The sequence below is a fragment of the Carassius auratus genome, unplaced genomic scaffold, assembly GCF_003368295.1.
Source record: "Carassius auratus strain Wakin unplaced genomic scaffold, ASM336829v1 scaf_tig00030296, whole genome shotgun sequence".
In the NCBI taxonomy this organism is placed as follows: Eukaryota; Metazoa; Chordata; class Actinopteri; order Cypriniformes; family Cyprinidae; genus Carassius; species Carassius auratus.
In genome coordinates, this window is record NW_020525843.1 from 183,446 (window position 1) to 208,355 (window position 24,910).

At 37.5% G+C, this 24,910-nt stretch overlaps 4 protein-coding genes across 5 annotated transcripts; 3 read left to right on the forward strand and 1 right to left on the reverse strand.

Annotated features, from left to right (window-relative positions):
• The first annotated feature begins 1,498 nt into the window (after positions 1-1,498).
• Positions 1,499-5,492, forward strand: LOC113080154 (microtubule-associated protein RP/EB family member 1-like). Of its 2 annotated transcripts, XM_026252390.1 has the most exons (8): positions 1,499-1,607; positions 2,120-2,293; positions 2,620-2,765; positions 2,893-3,094; positions 3,467-3,508; positions 3,860-3,972; positions 4,903-5,055; positions 5,139-5,492. In XM_026252390.1, the coding sequence occupies exons 2-8, from the start codon at positions 2,173-2,175 to the stop codon at positions 5,187-5,189; spliced, it is 828 nt and encodes a 275-aa protein (XP_026108175.1). In that variant the 5' UTR covers positions 1,499-1,607; positions 2,120-2,172; the 3' UTR covers positions 5,190-5,492. The 2 variants fall into 2 exon arrangements, with proteins under 2 accessions (XP_026108175.1, XP_026108176.1); XM_026252391.1 differs by lacking the exon at positions 3,467-3,508.
• Positions 5,493-8,542: 3,050 nt separating this feature from the next.
• Positions 8,543-11,485, forward strand: LOC113080161 (organic solute transporter subunit alpha-like). The gene is made up of 7 exons (XM_026252399.1): positions 8,543-8,609; positions 9,281-9,432; positions 9,512-9,585; positions 9,671-9,826; positions 9,929-10,040; positions 10,689-10,941; positions 11,055-11,485. Exons 1-7 carry the CDS (start codon positions 8,543-8,545, stop codon positions 11,483-11,485), a joined length of 1,245 nt encoding a protein of 414 aa, XP_026108184.1.
• Positions 11,486-12,133: 648 nt separating this feature from the next.
• LOC113080156 (histone-lysine N-methyltransferase SUV39H1-A) lies at positions 12,134-15,213 on the forward strand. The gene is made up of 6 exons (XM_026252394.1): positions 12,134-12,242; positions 12,476-12,621; positions 12,753-13,412; positions 13,740-13,886; positions 14,498-14,627; positions 14,839-15,213. Exons 1-6 carry the CDS (start codon positions 12,224-12,226, stop codon positions 14,970-14,972), a joined length of 1,236 nt encoding a protein of 411 aa, XP_026108179.1. The 5' UTR covers positions 12,134-12,223; the 3' UTR covers positions 14,973-15,213.
• Positions 15,214-21,759: 6,546 nt separating this feature from the next.
• LOC113080155 (probable G-protein coupled receptor 173) lies at positions 21,760-22,950 on the reverse strand. The gene has a single exon (XM_026252392.1). The coding sequence runs from the start codon at positions 22,948-22,950 to the stop codon at positions 21,787-21,789; it is 1,164 nt and encodes a 387-aa protein (XP_026108177.1). The 3' UTR covers positions 21,760-21,786.
• Between the last annotated feature and the right edge of the window lie 1,960 nt (positions 22,951-24,910).

Sequence of the window (24,910 nt, forward strand, 5' to 3'; positions counted from 1 at the left end):
TCCACTGTCAGTGTGAAATTAGGTGCTTCAGAATGTGTGTATAAATACATTGTTTTCTTTGTAGTTGTTTAGCATGTGTATTTTTTTTTAGCATTGTGTGGATCATGGTGATTTGTGGTTTGGACTGTCACAGGTCAAAGCTAGTGTGACCATACATCATCTGTTTCCCTGACATTTTCTGGCATGGATTTCTATCAATTGATTATATACTATACCTGCATGCTATCGGTCAGCTTTATTTTCAGTCATTACCTTAAAGTATAAAAACAATAGGGAAGCAAATCCATTTTAGGTCACTCAGAAATCCAACGAATCCAAGCTTATCTTTAAATTTTTGTAGTTTTTTTTTAACAATGTATGCCAACTTACTCAAACTAAGCTTGATTAAACCAGATTTAGTGAGGCATGGGCCAGCCTGAGGGGGTTATGTGTGCTTTTGGTGAAATATCATTTAACTGGATTACATGTCTTGATGCCTTCTGGATATCTATGTCTTGTAGCAAAGCTTTAGAAATTCCCAGTAGGAACTGTGTTGGTGCTGTGTTACATGTGATTTTTGTAAAATGATGGTCCATGTTTAATTTTGGAGGTGCGGTATGGTTATAAAGAATATCTTCCTCAGGTCTTTTCAACACCAGCAGGCCTCAAAGGACTGTGATCTTTAACATCACACTTGATTATTTTTTTCTCAATTCTTTGTGAACAGAATATACAATATATTTGTACTCTTGAAATTGCCCTTAATACCTCTTTTTTTTTTTTTTTTACTTTTGAATGGGTCATTCAAAACCCTGATGTGTTTTGGTGCTAAATGATATGCTAATGATGTATGTAGATCTAGAATGATTTCCCTGGACTGATGATTGACAAGACTGGTTTTATTTTAATCTTTTGATATAGTCTGCTTACCTAGCTTTAATATTCCATGCTTGTACTAACATCAGTGAAGAAAAATAAACTGCCCCAAACTTGTTTGATCGGTCTGTTTTTGTTTTTGTTTGTTTGTTTGTTTGCCAATTAATTGTTTTAGCAATTTACCAAACTAAACATTTGGTCCTTCAGACCAATGTGTCAAATTTCTGCTTGCCTTGGCACAATTTTTTTTTTTTTTTTTAATTAATGCTGTTTTAGTAATGTGCTAAGAAGCATTAGATGAATTACTCAGACATTCAAATTTAGTTCAATAAAAATATTTAATAGATGAGCTAAGTTAATAGAATAGGTAACTTGAAACAACAAATAGGAAATGGAAAATAACATGTACAGGTGTGAGAGTGATTTAGGTTAGTAAAATAAACTTAAATTAAAATAAAATTTATTTTTCATTGTATTTTTATATGATTAAATCTACCAAAGTCGTGGATTTCTTTCAACTTTAGTTTTTGTGTTATGCATTAAATAGTGATTCTTATTTTGTTGATTATTACTTTTACTTTGACAAATGAATATTTTCGAATGGAACTTTTATTTTGACATCTGTGTATAGTTAGTAAGCGTCTGCTGTGGTTTCGGGCTTTAGGCCGTTGGCAGCCTGCTGCAGAAGCGGCACTTTACGAACGACGCGCCGGTGAAACTGCAGCCCGCTTCACTCCCATCCAGAGCCAAATGTAAGATAAAGGCGTTGATTTGATCGTTGACACGCACAACAGAAACACTATACTTTACAGAAAATCAATACTTTATTGATAGTTTTTTTTTTTTCATTTGGACGATATTTGTCATCTAATGTTACGAATTAAATGTTCAGCAGTTAAAAATACAACGGTTGAAACGTAAACATAACGTGGAGTACAAACTGTTTGTATGAATAATGTTAACGTTACCCTATAAAATATTCTGACAGATTAACACCAGTTGAATACTTTGACTGACGTTAAAGCGGAGAGTTAAATGTGAATCCTAAAAAGTTAATATGAGACAAACTTTTTAAAATAAAGATCAGATTTTTATCCCGTAAGAAATGTACTCGATTTAGACCTTTATATGTAAATATGCAGCCGCAGTGAAGTGACATTAAGTAGGAAGTAAAGATGATGATGTAGCTGGGCTGAAGGGTGTGAATGTGTGTTTAAGGAAATGAGGCTTTAACTCTTTTTCCCACAACCTCTCTGTCCTGCAGCTTCAGCGGAAAAGTGTCTCCATCAGCTTCAGATCGTCGGTTTCGTCCCAGCCATGGCTGTGAACGTGTACTCGACTTCAGTGACAAGTGAAAACCTCAGCCGCCATGACATGCTCACATGGATAAACGAGTCTTTACAGATGAGCCATGCCAAGATCGAGCAACTGTGCTCAGGTCAGTGATCAGCTGTCTGGTCCTTTCATTTCACACACACAACCTGAGCATCATGCACATCATTACTGACAGAGTTTGAGATTGACATAAAGCCTAGATTGCATTTTGATCAGAACGATTACATATAATAATGTGTCATAGATTGACAGCCATTTGCATGCTGAATTTGTTGCTGTCTTGAGTCAGCAGTTAGTGAGGAAATGGACAAAGATAGTACAGTGCAGGGGAGGGATGAAAGGGGTTTTTGTTTGGGTTGGGACCTGTATGGCATTTTTTGAAATATTTTATATTATTTACTGGCTATGTCTTTAATAATGTGTTTTAAGGTGCTGCTTACTGTCAATTCATGGACATGCTGTTCCCGTCATGTATTCCACTGAAGAAAGTCAAATTCCAGGCCAAACTTGAGCACGAATACATCCATAACTTCAAACTCCTTCAAGGCAGCTTCAAAAAGATGGGAGTTAGCAAAGTATGTCAACCAGTTAAAATCATTCGCATGCAAATGATGCTACGTTCCATTTTGCTACACAAAATATATTCGTAATGTGCAATATGTGAAGTGCAACTGCTTTGTAACATTTTACGCCTCTGTGCAGATTATTCCTGTTGACAAGCTTGTGAAGGGCAAATTCCAGGATAACTTTGAGTTTGTGCAATGGTTTAAGAAGTTCTTCGATGCAAATTATGATGGGAAGGAATATGATCCGGCGGCAGCTCGACAGGGACAAGAAATGCCCACCAATCAGAGTCCAGCAGCAGCAGCAGCTACAGCCAACAAACCAAAGAAACCCAGCTCAGGTAAGGAGAAAGACCAAACAGGAAGTTCCATTTATTTAGGCTTATCCTAATGGTTAAAATAGCATACATAAATGTCCAACTAATATTCAAGGAATGATTTATCATTTTAATAAATATCAACTTATAATTTTTTTTTTTTTTGGTTCATGTATTCCTTGATCGTATAGAGACTAGCATTATTGTCGGAAGCTAGCTGTCCTAATGCTAACAGGTGCATGACAGCTGCAGCTGTTATGGATTATGAGGCCAAAAAATGTGGGTGTGACCCAGTCACGCACCAGTGAGCCAATCCTACATGCTTTAGCTGCTTTAACATGTGTGAGAATAACTGGAGCCTTACAATGCCTGTGCATGGATTTCTGTTCGCTTCAGACACAGGCATCACACCTGCAGTCAAGCCAATGGCCCCTGTTGGTAAGATATTAAGAACTGTGAGTTTTAGTACAAGCACATTGACAACAAGGTTGCTTCACCTCTGGGCGTTTTTCCTCACATTATGGTGACTCCTACATTTCCAAGTACTGCACATTTTAAAAGAACATTCATGCAGTTCTCTTTTGGGTCAATGGCATTTGTTGGTGGAATTATTCTAGAAGTATATTTTTCCTTTAAGTTTCTTTTTTTTTTCTTTTTTAGCTTCTATATATGAAATGAAATCATTTAATAATTTATTTAATTGGTCAATTTGAGGCTAGAGTTGACCCTTATCCTGGAGTCAGGTTGATGAGTATGTTTAACAAGGTGATGGATGTTCTTGATGTTCAGCTCCACAGCGTTCAGCCACAGCACCTAAATCTGCACCAAAAACAGCTCCAGCTGCAACGCGAGGCACAGGAACAGGCAGCGGGGATGAAGAGAAGGGAGCACTCACTCAGATGGTATGTATGCTTTACAAAAAAACAGTAAATGAGAAGCATACATGCATTTACTTAAGCATAATTTTCACTGTTTTCAGATGCTTTAATTTTAAACTTTATTAAATCAGCTTATATAAAATAGGTTACAGTTGGTAGTTGTTTTTAATAATAATAATAGTTGTTAGTACTGGTAATGATAGTTGGGTCAGTATCACTGTAGGGTGCCTTTTGGTGTCCTGTACATAACTCATTTGCCATGAAAATTGTGTATGTGTGTATATATATATATATATATATATATATATATATATATATATATATATATACATATATATATATATATATATAATTTCATTATTAATTATTTTAATTTTTTTAATAATCCTGTTTAAAAAATGACAACATACCTTTCAGAAAATATCATTTGCATCTTAATTTTGCAATAAAAACATATTTAACAGATGTGGACATATCTTATGGTTTATGCTTCGAATAATGGCCCATAATTATCTAAAAAAATGTGTGGGAGCTCAGCTAATGTTTCTATAGTAATTGAGTGTCTACTATTTATGATATGACATAAACCGATTGGGAAATTGGAACAACATTTTTTGAGTATTGTGAGGGTTGAAATGCACTCTAATGGTGATACTGACCAAGTTAGTAGTAGTAGTTGTTGTTGCTATCATTATTACATTACATTATTCATTTAGCTGACGCTTTTATCCAAAGCGACTTACAGTTGCTATATATGTCAGAGGTCGCACGCCTCTAGAGCAACTAGGGGTTAAGTGTCTTGCTCAGGGACACATTGGTGTCTCACAGTGGATTCGAACCCGGGTCTGTCACATCAAAGGCATGTGTCTTATCCACTGCACCCCTTATTAACAACACCCCTTATTATTATTATTATTATTATTATTATTATATTTTTTATGCTCATCTGTTCAGATAAATGACCTGAAGGCCACTATTGCTGACATGGAAAAGGAAAGGGATTTCTACTTTGGCAAACTGAGAAACATCGAGCTCATCTGCCAAGAGAAAGAGGGGGAGGGTGATCCTACGCTGCAAAGGATTGTGGATATCCTGTACGCCACAGATGTAAGTGTGCGTCGCAGTGTCGAAAGTCTCATACTAAACCGTCTTCAGCCCACTGAGTTCTGTGGTTTTCTGTCTTTCAACAGGAAGGTTTTGTAATTCCAGAAGATGAGGCAGGAGAACCAGAGGAGTTTTGACCAATCCAGGGGTGACTGTTTTTTAAAAAAATGACCCTGCTGGACCCACAAATGTACATTCTGGCTGATTCCTGCTGTTTTGCTGCACTTGCCTTTGGTCCATCATTTTGGACTTTGACTTTTGAATGTCTTTTTATTCAGGGATATTCTAAACCTTGAAATTTCAGCTTTTTATTGACCATCAAAACAAAATTATTTTTGTGAAAGACAAATAAAGTACTTATCAAAGGCTGTTTATATAAAGCGGACCACTGAGTTCTGACTTGCCAGTGACTAAACTTTTATTAAAACATAAGCAAACTATTCTGATCCATTCATTCTGTAGTTAAAAAAAAATAAAAAATACAGCAGTCGGGTATGCTTTATCTAGATTCTGATCAGTACATTTGACTGCTAGTTGACCAGTTGTGAGTGAAGTTCACTTCCTCTAATAAGCTCTGAAGCAGGATGTGTGTCAATCTTTTGCATTTCCCTTTCACAAGCACATGAGATCATGATGAACCACTTGACAGTCATGAGAGGCTTTGGGTTTGTCTTAACTGGCCAAAGCTGTTGAGCTGCAAATACCACCATCTTCAGGCAGCTTTTGATGCAAAATCAGAAAAAGTTAGGCATGCTTTATTTTCCATTCAGCATCCCGCTTTTGCTATGTATTAAAATCATTTATTTAAAAAAAAAAAGTACTTAATTTGTGACTTGAATAAAAGCAAAATGTGTTGTAAATCAGTCCACAATTTAGAATTAGGAAGCAATCATTTTTCCCATGGTTTAGACTTTCTGGGCATTTGAGAAACCGTGGGCTGTACATTACAAGGTTTGATGTCCAGCTTTTGGAGTCCAGGAACCTCCTCTCCTGCTTGAATCATGCGGAACACCTCTGGAAAAGAGAGGGACGGCTGCTCCGCGATCACATCTGCCGCATCTGACTCCCTCTCTCCAGCCGCCTCCACTACATTCTGCTGCTCCATCGCCACAGCTCTGTGGAAGACAATTCAAAGCCATTCATTAAAAGTTAAAGCAATTAAATCACGTCCCTCCTCGGAGATTTAAGTTAGTGATCAAAGGTGATGTACCTGTTACTGAAGAAACTTTTCAGTAGCCTAAATAGTGTTCAGGGTATTGTGCATAAAGAGTTTCACTTCCAAAATTGCAAGATTTAAGCTCTTTGACGCAGCGTCATATTTTATTTAAATAACTAGCACGTGCTTGTTTATTAGATCTAAATAAGTTAATATTATTAGGAAATGCTCAGGTATAAAGCATCCTGCCTTTTGTCGCTCGACTTCCGGATACGTCTCCAACCCGTCCTCCACTGATTTTAATACAAAAGTCCCTCAGTCAAACGCACTACCGGCAAATACTCTTTGATTTTAGATGATATTCTTAGATTTTTATACAGATATAGATTTTAATAGACAAAAAATACTGATAGATTTTTAATCATGGTATTAGGAGGAGACCGGGTATGGTTGCAACATGGGGAGAGTTGTAACAGCACATTTTCTACCTATCAGGGATAATATAATTATTAACCCATCCTCCTCAATCTTATATACATGGTTGTCAAAGCTGTAAATAGATATATGAACTATTAAACTGTTGCAGATTAAATCGTGTAACTTACTTTAAAATACATTGTAGATTCTCAGGGCAAATTGTGATGCATTTTTAAACTGCTAATTTCAAATGGTTATGCTAATAGCCTACAGCAAACAGAACATTAGATGACAGGGTGGGGTAAGTTGTGACACATTTTAGCATTCCTTGCATAGAACTGAGAACTTTCATGTTGCCTGACTATATGGAGCTTTTTTGGCAGCTCAAAGCCAAAGGAAATGTGGGTAAAATGTGCCCTATCCGGTTTCTTTATCCACCAAGCCTGCACTCTAGGTTAAAAACATTGGGTTGACACCATTGTGAATCTGACTGAGAAAAATCATACATAAACACAAATCTCACACACTATTTTATTTTATTATTATTTATTTATTTTTATTATATCTGCATATACTTTATCTCGTTACACTGGACTTGAGTGTTTAGTAAGCATAAATCAATTAATAAGGGTTGTGATATTCTTACATTCTTGAGGTATGAGTTGGTGCCTTTTGAAGTGAACAAATGTGTTTTGTATAAACGTTTGAGAACTCTAGCTCAACAATTCAGCGAGTTACCCTCTCCCTGTAGGGTGATTCGGGAAATCTGGGACACCAAAGCTCCAGTGTGTTTATTTCGTGTTCTAACAAAATCTATCCACAGGACTTTTATTAGTTTTAGCATGGATGGGGGTCATGGGGGCAGGGGCGTACATTTTGTCTAACAATTGGGTGGGACAATAAACATAACATTTCTAAAGAGTGATTTTTGAAGGGGACAAATAATACAGCTAAAATTGTACTTCTATGTATACACAGAGGAAAGCCTTACTGCTATTAGTGCGGCAGGGAGACCGTGCCAAATGTAACCAGATCTCATAAAAGTGCACATAAATAGTATGCCAAATGCACATTTTCATGAGACCTGGCTCACCAAATTAGACAATGAATCGATTGAATAAATGACTCAACGAATCAGTCATTAAAACAGGAGCTTGCTGCCACCTGCTGGCAATTGTAGTCTCATTTTAAAAGCATTTTATGTTTTCTGACATTTCTTTTTTCTGCGTTTAAAGTTTTCTATCAAGACCACTGATCTCATAATATTATTTATTTAGTTTGTAAGTAGGCCTACAAATGATAATTAATTATACTATACTATACATGTCTCTTTAAAAACCTTATGCCACGTAGCCAATGTAATATTTATTTAGTTAAGTGTATCCTGTGTATTCTGACACATACATAAATGTCTCTGGACTAAGCCCCGGATATCCACTCACCCTAGAACTGCCCTGCCAAGTAACATCTAACAATAAAATACTGGGAAATTTTACAATTGCTAAATCTTTTTTTATAGGCAGATAATGGTTTCCTACATATTTTATCATTCCTTCAAAGTTTTTTTTTTTTTAAGTATTAGAAATGTTTACACATTTCCCATGTATTGTTTTCTAAGCATAAAAGAAGAGGTTGTCTGAGATAGTACAGACTGTGGGAGGATGGACTTGGCCCTCTACCTGTCACCCTACCTGTGTTTAAGTCAATCATTAATAAGCGAGCTCAGAAAGACGGTCCTTAGGAAGCCACCTTGGTATAGATTCGTCATAACCCTTTGTACACAATTACCTATTTATCTATGCTACTGGGGTTTGTGTCTAAACTGAGAACAGATACGTGGGTATTCAATTATTTTGATCCTGACATCTAAGGGGCTCCTAATTGAAATTCTTGTGTTTTGTGTGATTTTACTGAAAAATGGGGAAAGCAAACAACTGCACATTCATGGGAGGTGGGATTCCTCTGTCATCTGAGTTCTTTAAAGGTAAGAGATTTAACACACCATGATGAAAGGTGCAGATGTATCGAGCCGAATGATGTCTGCTGTCTGCTGCTTATGGAGCCTGTTACAATACTGAAAGTAATTGTCCCTGGATAATGACAGGAATGACAGTATGTTGCAATGTAAGACATGGATGATTACATGTTGTACAATTTGTATATGCAGTGAAATCTGACAACACAGATTAAACTGCTTATATCAGTCAACAATATCCACAAGCTATTGAGTCAGCTAGCATTATTTCCAAACTTTTACCTTGATTTTCACTTGTTTTCTGGATTATTACCCCAAAAATAGTTTAAAATGTGGCTAGATTGACCAGCTGTCTCATTGTAGATATATGAATTGGAACCAGTTTTGAAAATGGTGTCTGTTTGAGCCCTTTTTGGTACATCAACAAAGGTTCTATATTGGCATTGATGGCTCCATGAAGAACTTTTAACATCCATGGAACCTTTCCATTGTACTAAAAGTTTTATTGTGGTGGAAATAAGTTCTTTAGATTATTAAAGTATTCTTCTAAAAATGATTCTTGTAAGAACTGTTAATTGAAAAATTATTCTGGGAACCAAAATGGTTCTTCTATTGCATTGCTGTTAAAATGCCCCAAAGCTTTATTTTAAAGAGTTCGGTTTTGTTTGTTCTGCTTATAGTGATCAAGAATGATCTCTGGCTGTTCCTCCTTCCTGCTGTGTTTGCTGTGCTTATTCTTGCTCTCTTCATGGAGGAGATTGGCTTTTTTCTGCGGCATGTCCCCTCTCAGCGGCGTAGATGTCTCAGCCTGTGGATCCTGGGAATATATCCAGTAAAGCATTACCTTCTCATTCAATTCATTCATTTCATTCCTTTAGTTGTCCTTTGGTGACATTTTCCATCTTTGACAGGTCTTCGGGATGACGTCTATCATTGCACTATATGTTCCACGCTCCTCATTTCTGTGCAATTTCATTGCATCTCTGTGAGTGACTTTTGACTTCCACTGTTGTAATCACATTGTACATGGCCGGTCCTGTCTTTATGGATTGTTTTGTATTTCTTGGCAGTTATCACTCCATTACACTCTTGAAGTTCATGGGTCTTATCAAAGACTTCTTCGGTGGAAAGACTCGGATGCTGGAAATGTTAGCAGGGGAGCAGGTGTCTCCAAACCCCTTCCCTTGCTGTTGCTGCTGCTGTCTTCCTCTCTTCAACATCAACGAGTACTTCACATACACCTGCATACATTTTTAACTTGAAGTAATGTTATAATAATTGGTGTGTTTCATTATAACAGTGAAATCTATATTTTTGTATTCCATAAGAACGAGCGTGGGCTGGATGATGGCTGCTGTTCTTCAGCTCTCTGTGGTCAGAACAGTCCTGTTCTTCCTCACTCTTGTCCTCTGGACTGATGAGCAATATGATTATGGGGTTGTGAGTACAATACTATTGTTCTATGCTTACTATAGTGCAATATTTTTATGATAGACCTAGAAAGTTAGAAGATTTGATTTAATCGAAAAATTATAACTCTCTTCTTCAAATTCAAATTCATAAAATGTTTCTTGAATAGTTCTATTCATAAGGTTCTCAAGCATTATCTTTTATTTGAAGCATACTACAGGTCAAACGTTTGGAATAAAGTTTTCTTTTAAAGTTTTTTTAAATACAGTAAAACATCTGTTTTTTTGCTCAACATTTTGTGGAAACTGTGATATATTTTATGTACAATGTACAAAATAATTTAACAAAAATGTTTTGTTTTTTTAGATTTGAAAATTACATTGATAATAATAAGAAATATTTCTTGTGTGCCAACTCAGTGTATTAAATTATTTCTGAAAGATTACGTGACACTGAAATCTGAAAAGCTGCAGGAAAATGTTAAATAAATTACATTTTAAAATCTATTATATTACATAAAAAATTAGTGACTGACATGACCAGTGATATTTTAAGAATTGGCCGTGTGGCAGGGTTTTCACCGGTTTAGGTAAAAAAAAAAATCACACACTTTGCAAAGTAGATGTGGTTTATTTTCTGAACTATATTATGTGACTCTTTATAATCTGTTTCTCTTAGGTGAATTCAGGTAATCTCAACATGTATGTCAATGCCATCATTGCCATATCCACGTTTCTGTCTTTCTATGGCTACTTGCTGTTTTATAAAGCCACAAAAAAAGCATTGCCTGGATATGGACTTCGAGCCAAGTTTATTTGCATCATTGTCATCCTGGTCCTTTGTGGACTACAGAGTGGAATTTTGGAGACCATGGGTGCCCTGAATGTCATCCCCTGCACTCCTCCCTTCTCTGATCTGTTTCGGTCTCAATGTAAGATTCATAAAACATAACTATTGATTTCCCAAAAGTTTTTGGATCTGGAATCTGGTAAACATCCAATTTAATTCTTTCATTTGGTCTCTCTTTCCTGTGATCTCTTTAAGTAATTTACCACTATTGTGTACTTGTGGAGATGTTCTGCATCAGCCTCTTTGCACATCACACATTCCGGAAAGTTGAACCCTGTCATGACGAGGCTGAAGAAATAGAAGTTGATGTCCTAAGAGTTCTCAATGAAAAGGCAATTCAGACAGAAGATGAGCTGCCAATCGCTGTGCAGCTCTCCTCTCAAGAAGACGATCCATGCCATTCTAACCTCGGATACAATAGTGACAGTGAAGACAGCCTCTGTAAAATTGAACACGCACCACTGGACCGCTTCCCCTTCCCCTTACAGCACAAAATGCAAACTGTGGCGAACACTGAGAAAGTGTGTACTACACCACCTGAAGACTCCATGAGTGTGGATCGGCCGACAATTACTGTCAGTGCTGAAATTAACCATGTTAACAATGGTGATGTTACTGTTGTGTAAAAGAAAATGAGAGAAAAAAATGTATATGTTTGTATAGATGTGACATTATGCGATTTTATATGATTTTATACTCCACTGTGGCCAGGAAACTAAATTGAGGTATTTAAAAGTGAAGTGTAATGAAATGTAAATCTCACCAGCATAACAAGCATAACAATTTTTTTTCTTTGTAATCTCTAATTCAGTACCTTAAGTTTAATGTTAAATTCACTATTTAAATTTACTGTTTAGCACATTTTTATAAAAAGTACACAGTGATTTATGATATATAGGCTACGTAAAAAAATAAAAAAAAGCTACATACCGCTATTTACAAGTGGTTAAATTGTGGATGCTGTCGAGTTAACATTTGAAACTATAAAACCTAAAGACGAACCAGGGTAGACTCAATACTGAATTTACTCCAGTCAAAAATTAAATATGACACAATCCTGGCGATTTCTTGGCCGATTAATTTTTTTGCAGACACTTCACGATTTGTTGTTTAAAACTGTAATGTTTTTGTTCATCCAAAATACAATAAAAATAAAATTAATACTAAATAATACAAAAACAAATAGTGATTTTTAGTGATACCTAAAGTGACACTCAACAGTGCTGCGGTAAATTGGATTGACCAATAGCGTTAGGTATTCTTCTCCTAGCTACAGCTCGACCAATCATCAACGCGAATGCCGTAAAGCGTTTTTCCGGCATTGGGAATCCACCCTGAATCCACCCAGCCTGCTCGAGGCGACCATGGCGCAAGATTTGAAAGGTAGGCTTTATTTTGTTTTCTTCAAATAGCGAACAGTGCTATTAAGATGCACTCTCCAAACACACTGCAACGAACAAACGTGCGGTTTTAAATACTGTTATACTAGGGAGCTTTTAAATAGTTAATAACATTACTCGTGTAACGTTAGATCCAGCGAGTGACACTAACGTGTTTAAGGTTACAGTAGTTTCTTAAGGAATAAACATTATGGAGCCCCATACGTATGGTTTAAGATTGCAGGGTGTCTTGCAAACTTTCATGGGAGGACCTCCAGTCTTTGTGCCGCAGAAAAAGACTTGTTTGCAAACAGCTGAGTGTGACAAAGAACAACTTTAATGACTATGAAGTGGAGTATCTGTGTAACTACAAAAAACACAAGGTAAGATATTAATTATGCATTCTATGTAAAACTGTGATCTATTTATTTGTGGCTCCCGCTGTTTCTCCTCATGTAATCTTCCAAATTTACATGATTCGTATCACTGTAACCTTTAAAATATGTCTGTTCAGGGTCGAGAGTTCTTCCTGGTCAAGTGGAAAGGCTACACGGAGTCAGAAAACACATGGGAGCCTCTCAAAAATCTTAAATGCTCCAAACTCTTACACCAATTCCGACAAGACATGAAGACGGCTCTGCTTCAGGCCAACGAACCGCTTGATTCAGAGTCTTTAAATGCCCCTATTGTCTCCTTCCTTCTCCAAAGGGCCAAGCAACGTAAGAAGCTTCAGAACTGGGAATACCTCATGAACCAGACCTGCAAGCAGAAAGGCCACATATTCGTCTGCAATGAGGTTGACCTGGACGGGCCTCCAAAGAACTTCACCTACATTAATGAGAATAAGTTAGGGAAAGGAGTGAATGTGAATCCAGTGGTAGTGGGCTGTGAGTGTGATGATTGCTTCTCTCAGCCGGTTGATGGCTGCTGTCCAGGGCTGCTGAAGCATCGGAAGGCATATAATGGCAGCAGACAGGTGAAAGTGATGCCCGGCGTGCCGATCTACGAGTGTAACTCCAAGTGCAGATGTGGGCCAGACTGTGTGAACAGGGTTGTGCAAAAAGGTATTCAGTATGATCTATGCATCTTTAAAACGGCCAATGGCAGAGGTTGGGGAGTGCGGGCGCTGCAGAGGATTTACAAAAACAGCTTTGTTATGGAGTATCTTGGAGAGGTAAGCAAGTTAAAGGGATTGTTCACTAAATAAACGCCATTCCAAACCTGTGTAAACACCAAAAAATATTATATTTAATAAGGGGTCCATGGGTTCAGTGGGGTCCAAAACAGACAAAAAATGGTACAGATATTTTTACACAGAATACTCTCTTTTGTGTTACTCAGAAGTAAGTAAGTCATACAGGTTTGGAATGACATGAGGGTTAGTAAATCATTGCAGATTTAGAATTTGTATTTATTTTATCCCTATAAAATGTTTAATTTTGATGAATCCTGTTCTGTGAATGTTGTTTCCTGACCTGCTGTCAGCTGTGTGTTGCATCAGATCATCTCGACAGAGGAAGCAGAGAGGAGAGGAGTGGTGTACGATAAGCTGGGCGTCACCTACCTGTTTGATCTGGACTATGTGGATGACGTCTACACCATCGACGCGGCTCATTATGGAAACATTTCTCACTTCGTCAACCACAGCGTGAGCACTAACTAGCTGTACACATCATCTGAGCTCTCTGTCAATAATTTGGAACAGATTTTTGTAAAGGAATTTTTATTTATAGAAGGTATGTTGCATGGGTATATGTTTTATTGAAGTTAATTGTTAACGCATTCTGGCATTATAGTAATCTGTACTTGCAATGTTTAGGAAAATAACAGTAATAAAGAAGAAATAATGTATCATTTGAGTATATGAAACAGTAATATGAATAATATGAATATTTCATATGAGTATAACATAACAATAAAAGAATCATAAAAGATAACTCATAAGGAATATAAAAGAAACATAACCACATTGGAATTTCGCATACATCAGGTATTAAACATTAACATTGATGATGATAATAAGAAATGTTTCTTGAGCACCAAATAATGATTTCTGCAGTCTCATGTGACACTGAAGACTGGACCAATGTTTGCTGAAAATTTATTTTTGCCGTGACAAGAATAAATTAAAATCTATTAAATAGAAAATAATTGCTTATCCTGTATATTTTTTTGTATAAATAAAATTAATATATTAACATTTATAACTTAAAACTTCAGAAAGCATGAAATTAATTAGTCTTTCCATTGTTTTTCCAGTGCGATCCAAACCTGCAGGTGTATAATGTTTTTATTGACAACTTGGATGAGCGCCTTCCCAGAATTGCATTCTTTGCCAAACGAGGGATCAAAGCAGGAGAAGAGCTCACCTTTGACTACAAGATGACTGGTAGGACATTTTTTTTATTCTTTTGTTTGTTTGTTTTTCTTACATTTTTAGGTGTGGGACTATTTATAATAAAAAAATAAATAAAATATATATATATATATATATATATATATATATATATATATATATATATATATACACATTATATTATATTATATTTATAGTACATTTAGAGTAAATGCCTAATGAGTACTCCTAATTTTTGCTGCAGTTGAGCCAATAAATGAAGAGAGTTCCAAAATGGACACAGAATTCAGTTGGGCTGGAATTAAAGGATCACCCATCAAACGAATCCATGTGGAGTGCAAGTGTGGAGTAAAGAACTGCCGCAAATATCTGTTTTAATTCAGCTCACACACAATCATGTGTACCATCACAGGCATCAAAACACATGTGAAGATCATATTTCATCAAATTATTATTTTTTTTCGTATAAGTTTATTTATTACTTTACATGTGTGTGTGTGTAAATACACACACACTTTATATAGTTTTAAATTTTTTATGTGTGATGCTTGGTGGCATTTATTAATTCCGTTAATTAATTCAATCCATTTTCAGCACTTTTTTTAATAAAATAACTTTTTACCACAGTTATTATGCCCGTTTTATGTCCTTTTATCAAGTTTATAAAATAAAACTTTTGAAACTACAGTATATGAGGTGATATAGATTCTCACATCGAGGAATGTTGCTTAAAGGGTAAGTTCAGCCAAAAATTATGTCATTAATAACTCACCCTCATGTCGTTCCAAACCTTTAAGACCTCTGTTCATCTCCAGAACACAAATTAAGATATTTTATTCAGCATTGTCTTCTCTTCCGGGTCTGTTGTGAGTGAGTTCATGACGCTGCTGACGTGTTTTCTGGTTCACCCAATAACAAAGATAGCATGTCAGAAGCGTCATACGTCAGCAGCGCCACTTCAGTGTTGTGAACGCACTTACAACTAGGGCGGTCACTTTTGTGAAAAAATCATTTTTCGATTTTTAAGACATAAGTGTTCATTGAATCGATTGTAAAATCGATTTTCCATGTCTAAAAAAAAGACGTTTCCTTTTTCAACATCAAACAACGGACGAACGTAAAGAGAGCGCTGGAAACGCACAAGTCAGCAATATTTTTTATTTATTGGCATGAAGTTTCGTGCAGAATAACATTTTCAGATCAACATTTTCGGGGTCCAGAGCAGAGCGTTTTTTATTCACTATATGTCCAGTTGTTGAGAAGACGCTCCGTTTTCACTCATTCTCCGTCTCCACTGATGTCCCAGGGACACTCAGGTACAGCTTCGCAAGGTGGGGGTATTACTGCCAATTATCCACCACAAAAGCAGGTTGGTGTCAGCTTGCAATGGTATTTTTCATGACTCAGAATCTTCTGTAACTAGATGCGCGAATGAGACGAATTCGCGTCTACTGCGCCGCGAGACCTCCAGACGCGCCTAAATGCGTCTTTGCATTGACTTAACATTGAAATAATTTGCGCCAGACGCTCTATTCGCGTTTGGTATGAACGCAGCATAAGAGGTCGCTTTCGACGTCACTGGCGCATAAAATTGCTGGTATTTTCTGTGTAGCTTTCGTAAGGCTTACTGCACTTTCGGAATTCTTTATTTTCTTTTTCTGCTTGTTTGTGAGATTTGTTATATCTATATTGTTTAATTGTTTAATTATTTTAAAATTAATAGTGTACATATTTGGTTAAAATCGATTCTCTGTTTTCATTTTCGAAACTCTTTTTGGTTGGTCCGATCGATTGTGCAATCGATTTTCGAACTAAAAGTGACAGCCCTACTCACAACTGACCCGGAAGAGAAGACAATGCTGAATAAAGTTGTTATTTTTGGACCAAAATGTATTTTCAATTCTTCAACAAATTCTAACTGACTCTCTGATGTCACATGGACTACTTTGATGATGTTTTTCTTACCTTTCTGGTATACCATGCACACAGTTTCGATGGAGGGACTGAGAGCTCTCGGACTAAATCTAAAATATCTTAAACTGTGTTCCGAAGATGAACAGAGGTCTCATGGGTTTGGAACGACATGAGGGTGAGTTATTAATGACATAATTTTAATATTTGGCTGAACTAACCCTTTGCTTACCTCTATAGATGGTGATATGCCACCAGATGGTGCTATTGTATTCATAACATCTTATGTTTAATGTAAAGCAAATTTATACAGATAAAATGGCAACAAGGGAGTTATACACACCAAAAAAAAAAAAAAACACCTCAGAAGATCTAGTTTGTGAAAATGACAAAGATAACCATGTCAGAGTTGCAGATTATTATAGGTGGAAATCATATGTATATCAATTTATTTTAAAGTTACAGAGGGAATTTGTGAGTGGGATTTTGTATGATTGTTCCAAAAATGTGAACCGTAGACACACAAGGCTTATGTAACACATCTATCCATGTAATATACAATATATATAGATATTGTATGTGTACAATGCTACAAGACAGCAATAATGTGTGCTGTGAATATGGGAGAGGGTGCAGCAGAACCTTACAGATAGAGTCATCTGTCCTCGCTTGATCTGTGGCCTGAATCCCCAGCTTGGGCCAGACAGACAGTCAGCTCAGCTCAGCTTTAACCTCCCATGAGGAGGTGAGATTCCTCTGGGCCAGCGTTTTTTTCTGTTCATTTATCTATCCATACCTCTTTTTACAGTTATCTTCTCCCCTGTAGAACCTGCTTATATGTTATACAGTATAACATCCGGATATTCTCCTCTTTCCTTCTATCATGAGTCAGAGGGCGAGTGGTTGCCTTTATTGGATTGCTGTGGATCAAACCTTACTAAGCGTAGATTGGCAAACATTAATCAGTTGACCTCACACATATGGTCTGACCATCTAACCATGGCCAATCTCACGCCGAGTGGACTAATGTTCACCCACTGCATGCTGCTCTTCACTGGAACTTTTAGATTACAATATCGCCAGCGGCCATAGAAACATCAAGCCTGCTACAATATGACGTTATTAGGTGCTCATGCAAATATTCTGTAATTGGAAAGATCAGAGCAACATTGTGAAGACCTGAATGAACAGATTTGTTTTCTCATGAAAATCTAAATTGTTGATTATCAAGGGGAAATGCCCATCCTGTTTAGTTCACTGTCACTTTTGACACATTTTAGCTGACTCACTCTGGTACTTCTGCTGTGCAGAACATCAGCCATAAGTATCAGGCAGATTAAGGTCAAAGGTCAACTCATAATCCAAGTTCTGTGCCTGTGAAATGGCAAAATTCAGGATACACAAAGTGTTATCAAAACAAGACTCTAAAACTCAATCAAGAATTATTTCTTACTGTGCTGTTAAAAGGTCACATAGCATAAGGAGTCAAAAATGCAACAAAAGTAAACTTTTATTGTCATGTTGGAAAAAAAATCCTGTTGATTTACAGATCAAGATATCTGAAAGCTGACTCACGTCCCCCCCCCACCCCCCGGTTTTTCCTTTGCCCCTTTCATCATGCATTCACAAATAAACAACTCCTGAGTTGCTCAACTAAAAGTTCAGTCTGATGAATTTCCTCCTATGATAGATGGGTGCTGTCTATTGCTCTTTTAATAGTTAGCTGTATGAGTGGAGTGGCTTGTCATATTGAAGCTGTTTTTCATACAGATTTTTTCATTCTTTCAGCAGTTCAGTGAGCCAGCATGATAAAATCACGTACTCATTCATGTTCACATATTATCATTTGGCAATTACAAGAGATTAATCAGACTCATGATTTCATGATCAAGTCAGGCACTATCAATAATTAATATGAAAGGCAAAAAATTAAGACACAGGTATAAGTAAAACTTACCACAAATCATTTATGCAACAGGCTTTGCCTGTAAATTAGCTGCATTGTTTAGAATAATTAAACTCAAACCCATTATTGTCTAATACAGCTTTTCAAAATAGATGTCATGGTTTCACCTCATCATATCCATGCAGTGTTCTTTTATTTTATTTAATTTGTTTACCTAAAAGTATGCAGTTCTTTGTGCACAACCGTTAAGTTTTATCAATTTTGGGGTGAAAACGCAGAATTGACCCCAGAATTGCAGATAAACTAAAAAATTATTAACTTAACACTAAAATGGTCAATTGCTGATTAAAATCCAAGGAACAACTTGAATATCAACATTCATTAGTTGCATATATTTCTAATTTTTATTTTATTTTATTTATATTCAGCAATCATTGTAAGTCTGGAATTGCCAAACAATGACTGATGTCTGTTTTCATGTGGGTGTCAAGATGTGGTAAACAAGATGCATTAATTTTTGATTGCTGGTTATGATCCAAATTCCCTGTTGATTTGAATCAACATTATGTCTTGTTTAAGGCTCAGCTCTTTGTAATCTTTACAGTTGTGTTGTATCAATGAAAACAGAAGTTTTAGTGGATCAACTACAGGAGTGGTTCCTATCAGATGTTTTGTCTCTGACCTTTCACCTTTGCTTTGTTTCTCATGAGTACCCAGTTCCATCCACACACTCATACTCAGCATAAACACGCACACACACATGCGTGGTAAAAAGATGACGATCAAGGGTCGTAACCCCACCCTTCACTCTGCCCCCCATTTGAAGTTAGTGCGTTGTCCATATAATACACATGAAATTACACAGAGGTTCACAGTTATTTTACAAAAGATAAGATGCCTGAAGCAACTAAAAATGTTCTACCAGGCATTTTTGCTCGTTACAAAATCACATCCATTTCACCCAACCCTAACACGGACCCAAGCTATTTCCTATTCACAAGTGAATACAACAATAGCCCAAACCGTCATTCACATACTGTCCCCCATCCCAGTCCCACCCAAAGACAAGAAAAAAAGTCTTAAAGAAATCCTTAAGAATCCAAGAAGTTCCTTTTAATTCCACTGAAAATCAATGTGTCTCTGAGTCACGTTTTTTTTTCTTCGTAAATTCAAGTCTCTCCAGAGAACTGAGCAAAATTGTACACTCCCACGTGTCGCAGTTCACAAATTCAATAATGCAGCCGTTTTTTAACCCGCAACCTGTAGGCTTGTGAAGGGCAGCGAGATGTGTCCTCTGATAATCCACAAATACACAGTGTTGTGTTTTCCCCAGCATATGTTTTAGTATGATTTATTGGTGTCTATAGAAGCATACAGCTTTCAGATCATTCTTGCATTGGTAACATGAAATCTTGGTAATGGAGTAAGGCATAAAATGCAGATAACAGAAAGAATTATTCCTCTTTTTCTGTTCATCATAGATGTTTTTCTGTATTCTCGCAATGACAGGTTTCAGAAAAAGAAAGTCTGATCACTCCTACCAATCCATGCCTACCGACAGAAAGATCTCATTGAACATTCACAGAAATATTACAATCTGTCCTGTCTGCATTGGTCAGCATTCTGATTCAAGTCAAAATATGCCAGAGAAATCATGTGGCTGATCAGTGATTTCTTGAGTTGTGTGCAAAATATTAAAGGAAATTCATTTGACACTGAATGCATTTCGGAATTTAGTTCACTCACTTGTTAGCTCCTAATGAAATGGAATACTTTAAAAAATAAATCTAAACATTCCACTAACAGCTCATGTATTTTCCTTATCTCAAACACATTCATATTTTAATTGATTTTTGCTTAACAGGAGGCCGAATTATGCTGTCAGACTTCAATCCAGCACAAACATTCAACTTTGGGTTCCTTGTTACTACCTGACCAACAACTTCTTTTCAGGAATCCACATATCATGTGTTAGTATGTAACACACAGTAAATGCAAACTAAAATACCTCTAATGCAACCTACTTTTCACTTACATACGATTGAAAGTGTAAAGGCTGAATTCATTAACGTCCAAGATACATGTATGAAAATCACATATAATAAAAACGCTTCGATTTCGTATAGCTCCGTTAGGCTAGCAAACTTTCATTCAAGTAATTCAAGACGCAAAAGACTAAGTAACTTCTCCTCTACAACACCTTCTGTGCAATCGTTCGGAAGGATAAACGATCGGTTGTTTAAATGATATACATCATTAACAGATCAGTATTTTCACTCAATCCCGATCTGTCTCTTCACAAAATGAAACCACTTACAGTAAAATACTTCACCTTTTCTTGGTCTGGATATCGTAAGACTGGTCACATGTTCAGATTCATTATGGAAATTATAAGGGTATGAGTTCCTTTGTGCAATGCTAGAAAATATTTTAAGAATTAATAAGTAAATAGAGTTAAGAGAGAGAAAAAGACAAACAAAAAAATAATAAATTACATGTTGCTCAGAGAAAAAGCACCTACAAACCTGAATACGCCATATTTCACATAGAGTCATATTTTCAGTCAGCTCCTTTCATTTACAATCCCTTTGAATCAGCATTATTTTTTTCTGGAAGTTGCTTTTGTATACACACTGTTTTCATGAGCATCTTAATTCCTCCCTGATGGAGCCACAGGAAGGATTCAGCCAAACCAATTAGCGTAAATTTTAGGAACTTTCTCTTTTTTTTTGTCAGCCTCATTCATTCCTTGAGGCTTATGTTTGGCACTCATTCTTAAAAATAGCTTAATCTCAAGTTTGTTTCCCCTTAAAGATAAGGTAATACACATGCAGATAAGAGTATTTTTGTATTGGTAGTTCAAATAATATAAATTACTCTACCAGGAGTGCAGCTGTTCACAAGGCATGAACAATATTTTTGTAAATCTTTGAATTCAAGGCCCTAAGGATCCTGGTAAAGGGATACAGATACTGAGCCAAACCAAATGGTAATGTTTGCTGAGATCGACCATGAGAAGCCATTTGAAATAGCCTTCATATATTCACCATAAAATAGACCACCAGTTTGGTTGAATTTTACCACCCTAGCGCAAAACATACGGTTCTCCAAACCTGTTTAGAGTTGATTTACCAAACCACACATTAGCGTAGAGCCCATTTCCCCCTTAAAATCATTAAGGTGACAGGAGATGCTTATTCCGTGACATCCACCCTTTTAAAGCATCTTAAACTGAATCAAAGGCCACAACAGCTCATTAAGTTCGTTCGTGTCTCCATCTTTAAAGACTTTTTATTCCCTCCCCCCGGGCTGTCCACTCTCAGACCATCCAGAAGAGAGAGAGAGAAAAAAAACATTATGAATGAACACTCATCTTCACATGACACAGTAAGGCTCACGGGGCAGTTGAGGTGGAGTTCTACAGCAGGGAGGCAGGTGGGCCACCAGGCCCTTCTTCAGGTCCTTGTTGAGGAAAAAGCAGATGATGGGGTTCACGCCAGCTTGGGCAAAACTCATCCACACGGTGGTGGAAAGATACCGGTGCGGGATGGTGCACGCCTTCACAAAGACCCGCCAGTAACAGGCCACAATGTACGGGGACCAGAGCACCAGAAAAAACAAGGTGATGACATAGAACATCCTACCAAGCTGCTTCTCGGCCTTAAACTCCTCCATGCCTAGCAGGCGTCTGTTCTGGTTGTGCAAGTTCTGCCTGATGCCCAATAAAGTGGGGGGCATTGGGCCACGGCCGAACCCTGCTATCCAGTTTGCGGCTGCCTGGCCTGTGGCTCCAGGTCCGTGAAAGGTCCAGTTTTGGCTGATGGCTGGAACCATCTGGACTGGCTTCATCTTTCGGTGCTTATATTCGAACAGCAGGAGCTTCATGTAGACCACATGAGTAGCCAGGATTAGCACAGCAAGCATCAGCATGAAGCCTAGCGTGTCATTGGCCTTGAAGTAGCGATGCTCAAAGATGCACTGGTCCTCCTCGCGGATGAACTTGTAGGTGCCGACGTCAAAGACAGGTGGGAAGGCCATGGCGACTGACAGCGTCCAGACCATGCACACCACCGCAATGCAGGTCCAGAAGGTCATTCGCTTGGAGTAGAAGCGGTGGTGGGCAATGGCCATGTAGCGTGTGACGCTAATGCAGAACAGCATGAAGGCAGCATGGAAGCAAAAAAGGACGGCCATGAAGGCCACCACCTTGCAGCTGAGCACGCTGTAAGTCCAGGCCGAGCCGTTCTTGATAGACACCAGGACAAAGGGAAAGCAGACTGCCGAGCGGATGGTGTCGGCGAGGCAGAGGTCCAGAAGAAAGTAGTAGGGTGCCTTGTGTAGGGCTCTGTCCCGTAACACTAGCAGGGATACCACTAAGTTTCCCACCAGGCTGATGCAGATAATCAAGCCCAGAAGGACAAGTTTCACATAGGTAGATATGGCCGAGGAAGGTGCTCCACCCATTACGCCACCTGTCGTGGACACCACGGCCGCCAAGGGGTTCCCAGGCCCATCGCTGCTTGCGTTTCCGTTTGCCATCCCTTTTGTTGCTCAAATTGCACACCTCCTCCTTCAGCTCCTCCTTTACCCCCGCTTCCTCTACACCCTCCTCCACCTCCACCTCCTCCGGCTGAGCTGTTGTCCGTCCTCGTGGTTGCCTTTCGTTGTTGTCTCAAATGAAAGGAGAGAAGCTTGATCTGCATTGCCCCATTTTTGTACAGTTCTCTTTGGAGCGTCCCTTCAAACTTGCCACCTCTTCTGGCCTCCACACCTATGAATAGAGAACAAAACATTTGTTACCCTTGTTTTCTACCACAAACAAATGCTAGTCTTTAAATGCCATGAACACTACTGATTTTGGGAGAAAGTATAGCATTTTTGTAATTCCTGAGAGAAAGATCTTTAGGTCAAGAAGACAGAACTACTGGTGCTGAATAAAAACAGTAACTCTAGTACTGCTATGACAATTCATAACTAAGCAAAAACTGCAAAGTAGATTTTAAAAAGCATAACAATCAAAGATAACCTAGAGTTATTTACCATATGTGGAAACATACTGGTGCTTTAATCTATATGGGAAATAATGGAAAATTCTGCATTTTTTTTTTTCCTGGAAAAACTGTTATTCACATTAACATTCTGAGAGAATGTTGAGTAGAGCAGAGTCTGGAGAAGTTTTTAAATGTTTAAACATATTTTAACTTGGCACAGTGACATAAAAATGTGTATTATGCATGAGACACTGGAAAAGAAGTGAAACGGTCACAAGACTTCTGTGTAGTGCATGTTTAGATTGAAAAAAAAAAAACGGAGAGAAAAAACAGATCTGATTCAGCGGAAATGGTGGCAAGTCCAAATTCGACCTAGATAATGTGGTTGGCGCTTGGCCTCGACATTGTGCACAATCTCTGTTCGCTACTAAAGAGCGTTAGCGCAATGATTTGGTTTCGCATTGTGTCAGAACGATAAAGAATGTGTCTCAGATACGGAAAAATCTGCTGTAGCTTGATTCTAACTTTGCATGTAAACGACAGATGAGACCGATATGATTTCTCAAGACACCTCTTGGAGTATCTGCTAGGAAATAGCTACAGTTTATGTTGTATAAATAATGATTCTATTAATTATTCACATCTCTAATTGGATTGCATATGACTTTTAAAAAAAATTCAATATGAATTACTTTTTCTAATATCATTGATAAATAAAAACCAAGGAAAGCACATTTTCATGTTTCCATTCTTAATTATTATTATTTCAAATAGATCATGTTACATCATCTAAAATATTATGCTCTTACTTATATAACATAAGTCAGTTCTTTAAACAATAAATATCATCTTCTTTCTAATCATGAGTGTTTACACCAAATGTAAAATACTACGAAAGCGCTAAATAAAAATAGATATAAAGCATACCTTGCACCACAGCAGATATTTTAATTGTGTCCACCATCATTAAACAGGTTAATCAATAGTATGCTGAATGGGATAAGCAGTGCTCCTGTAAGCATCTGCTGTAACATGCTGAGGAACATCTTCTGCTTCCCCCTTAGTGCCGAGCAGATCAGCTGTTTCCAACACATGCTACATGGCATGCCAGCAACTAGTCTTTCATTGTAATTACCTCATTGTTGCTAGGCTACAACACATCACTTTTTATATGTTGAGTCTAGGCGTGGGGGCAAGGGTGGTGGGGGGCCAATGAAAGAGTTAGGGGATGGGAAATCATTGTCAATCTGCACTGAAGGCGACAGCCGAGCTTCAAGAAAAAGCTTTGGTGTACATAGTGATAGTAACGGCTTGAACTATGTAGATACATAGCGTGATTAATTTCAGCCCACTTTTTACCAAATGGAAGACTTTCTCACTTGCACCCACGTACAGAAAAGCCAGTCTCAGCCCCTGGTTGATAGTATTTAGACGAGGGCATGTATATTTGCCAAGCAGACACGTCCCCCGCTGTGGTGTAGAACAGCCCAGCTAGCATTGTCCCACTC

Excerpts from the sequence above, each read along its gene's own strand:
- LOC113080154 (XM_026252390.1), top strand. The coding sequence starts at position 2,173 with ATGGCTGTGAACGTGTACTCGACTTCAGTGACAAGTGAAAACCTCAGC. Across the intron at positions 2,294-2,619 it reads GATCGAGCAACTGTGCTCAG|GTGCTGCTTACTGTCAATTC; the intron begins GTCAGTGATCAG and ends ATGTGTTTTAAG. Across the intron at positions 2,766-2,892 it reads AAAAGATGGGAGTTAGCAAA|ATTATTCCTGTTGACAAGCT; the intron begins GTATGTCAACCA and ends GCCTCTGTGCAG.
- LOC113080161 (XM_026252399.1), top strand. The coding sequence starts at position 8,543 with ATGGGGAAAGCAAACAACTGCACATTCATGGGAGGTGGGATTCCTCTG. Across the intron at positions 8,610-9,280 it reads GTCATCTGAGTTCTTTAAAG|TGATCAAGAATGATCTCTGG; the intron begins GTAAGAGATTTA and ends TTCTGCTTATAG. Across the intron at positions 10,942-11,054 it reads TGATCTGTTTCGGTCTCAAT|TAATTTACCACTATTGTGTA; the intron begins GTAAGATTCATA and ends GATCTCTTTAAG.
- LOC113080156 (XM_026252394.1), top strand. Across the intron at positions 12,622-12,752 it reads GTAACTACAAAAAACACAAG|GGTCGAGAGTTCTTCCTGGT; the intron begins GTAAGATATTAA and ends ATGTCTGTTCAG. Across the intron at positions 14,628-14,838 it reads CTTTGACTACAAGATGACTG|TTGAGCCAATAAATGAAGAG; the intron begins GTAGGACATTTT and ends TTTTTGCTGCAG.
- LOC113080155 (XM_026252392.1), bottom strand. The coding sequence starts at position 22,950 with ATGGCAAACGGAAACGCAAGCAGCGATGGGCCTGGGAACCCCTTGGCG.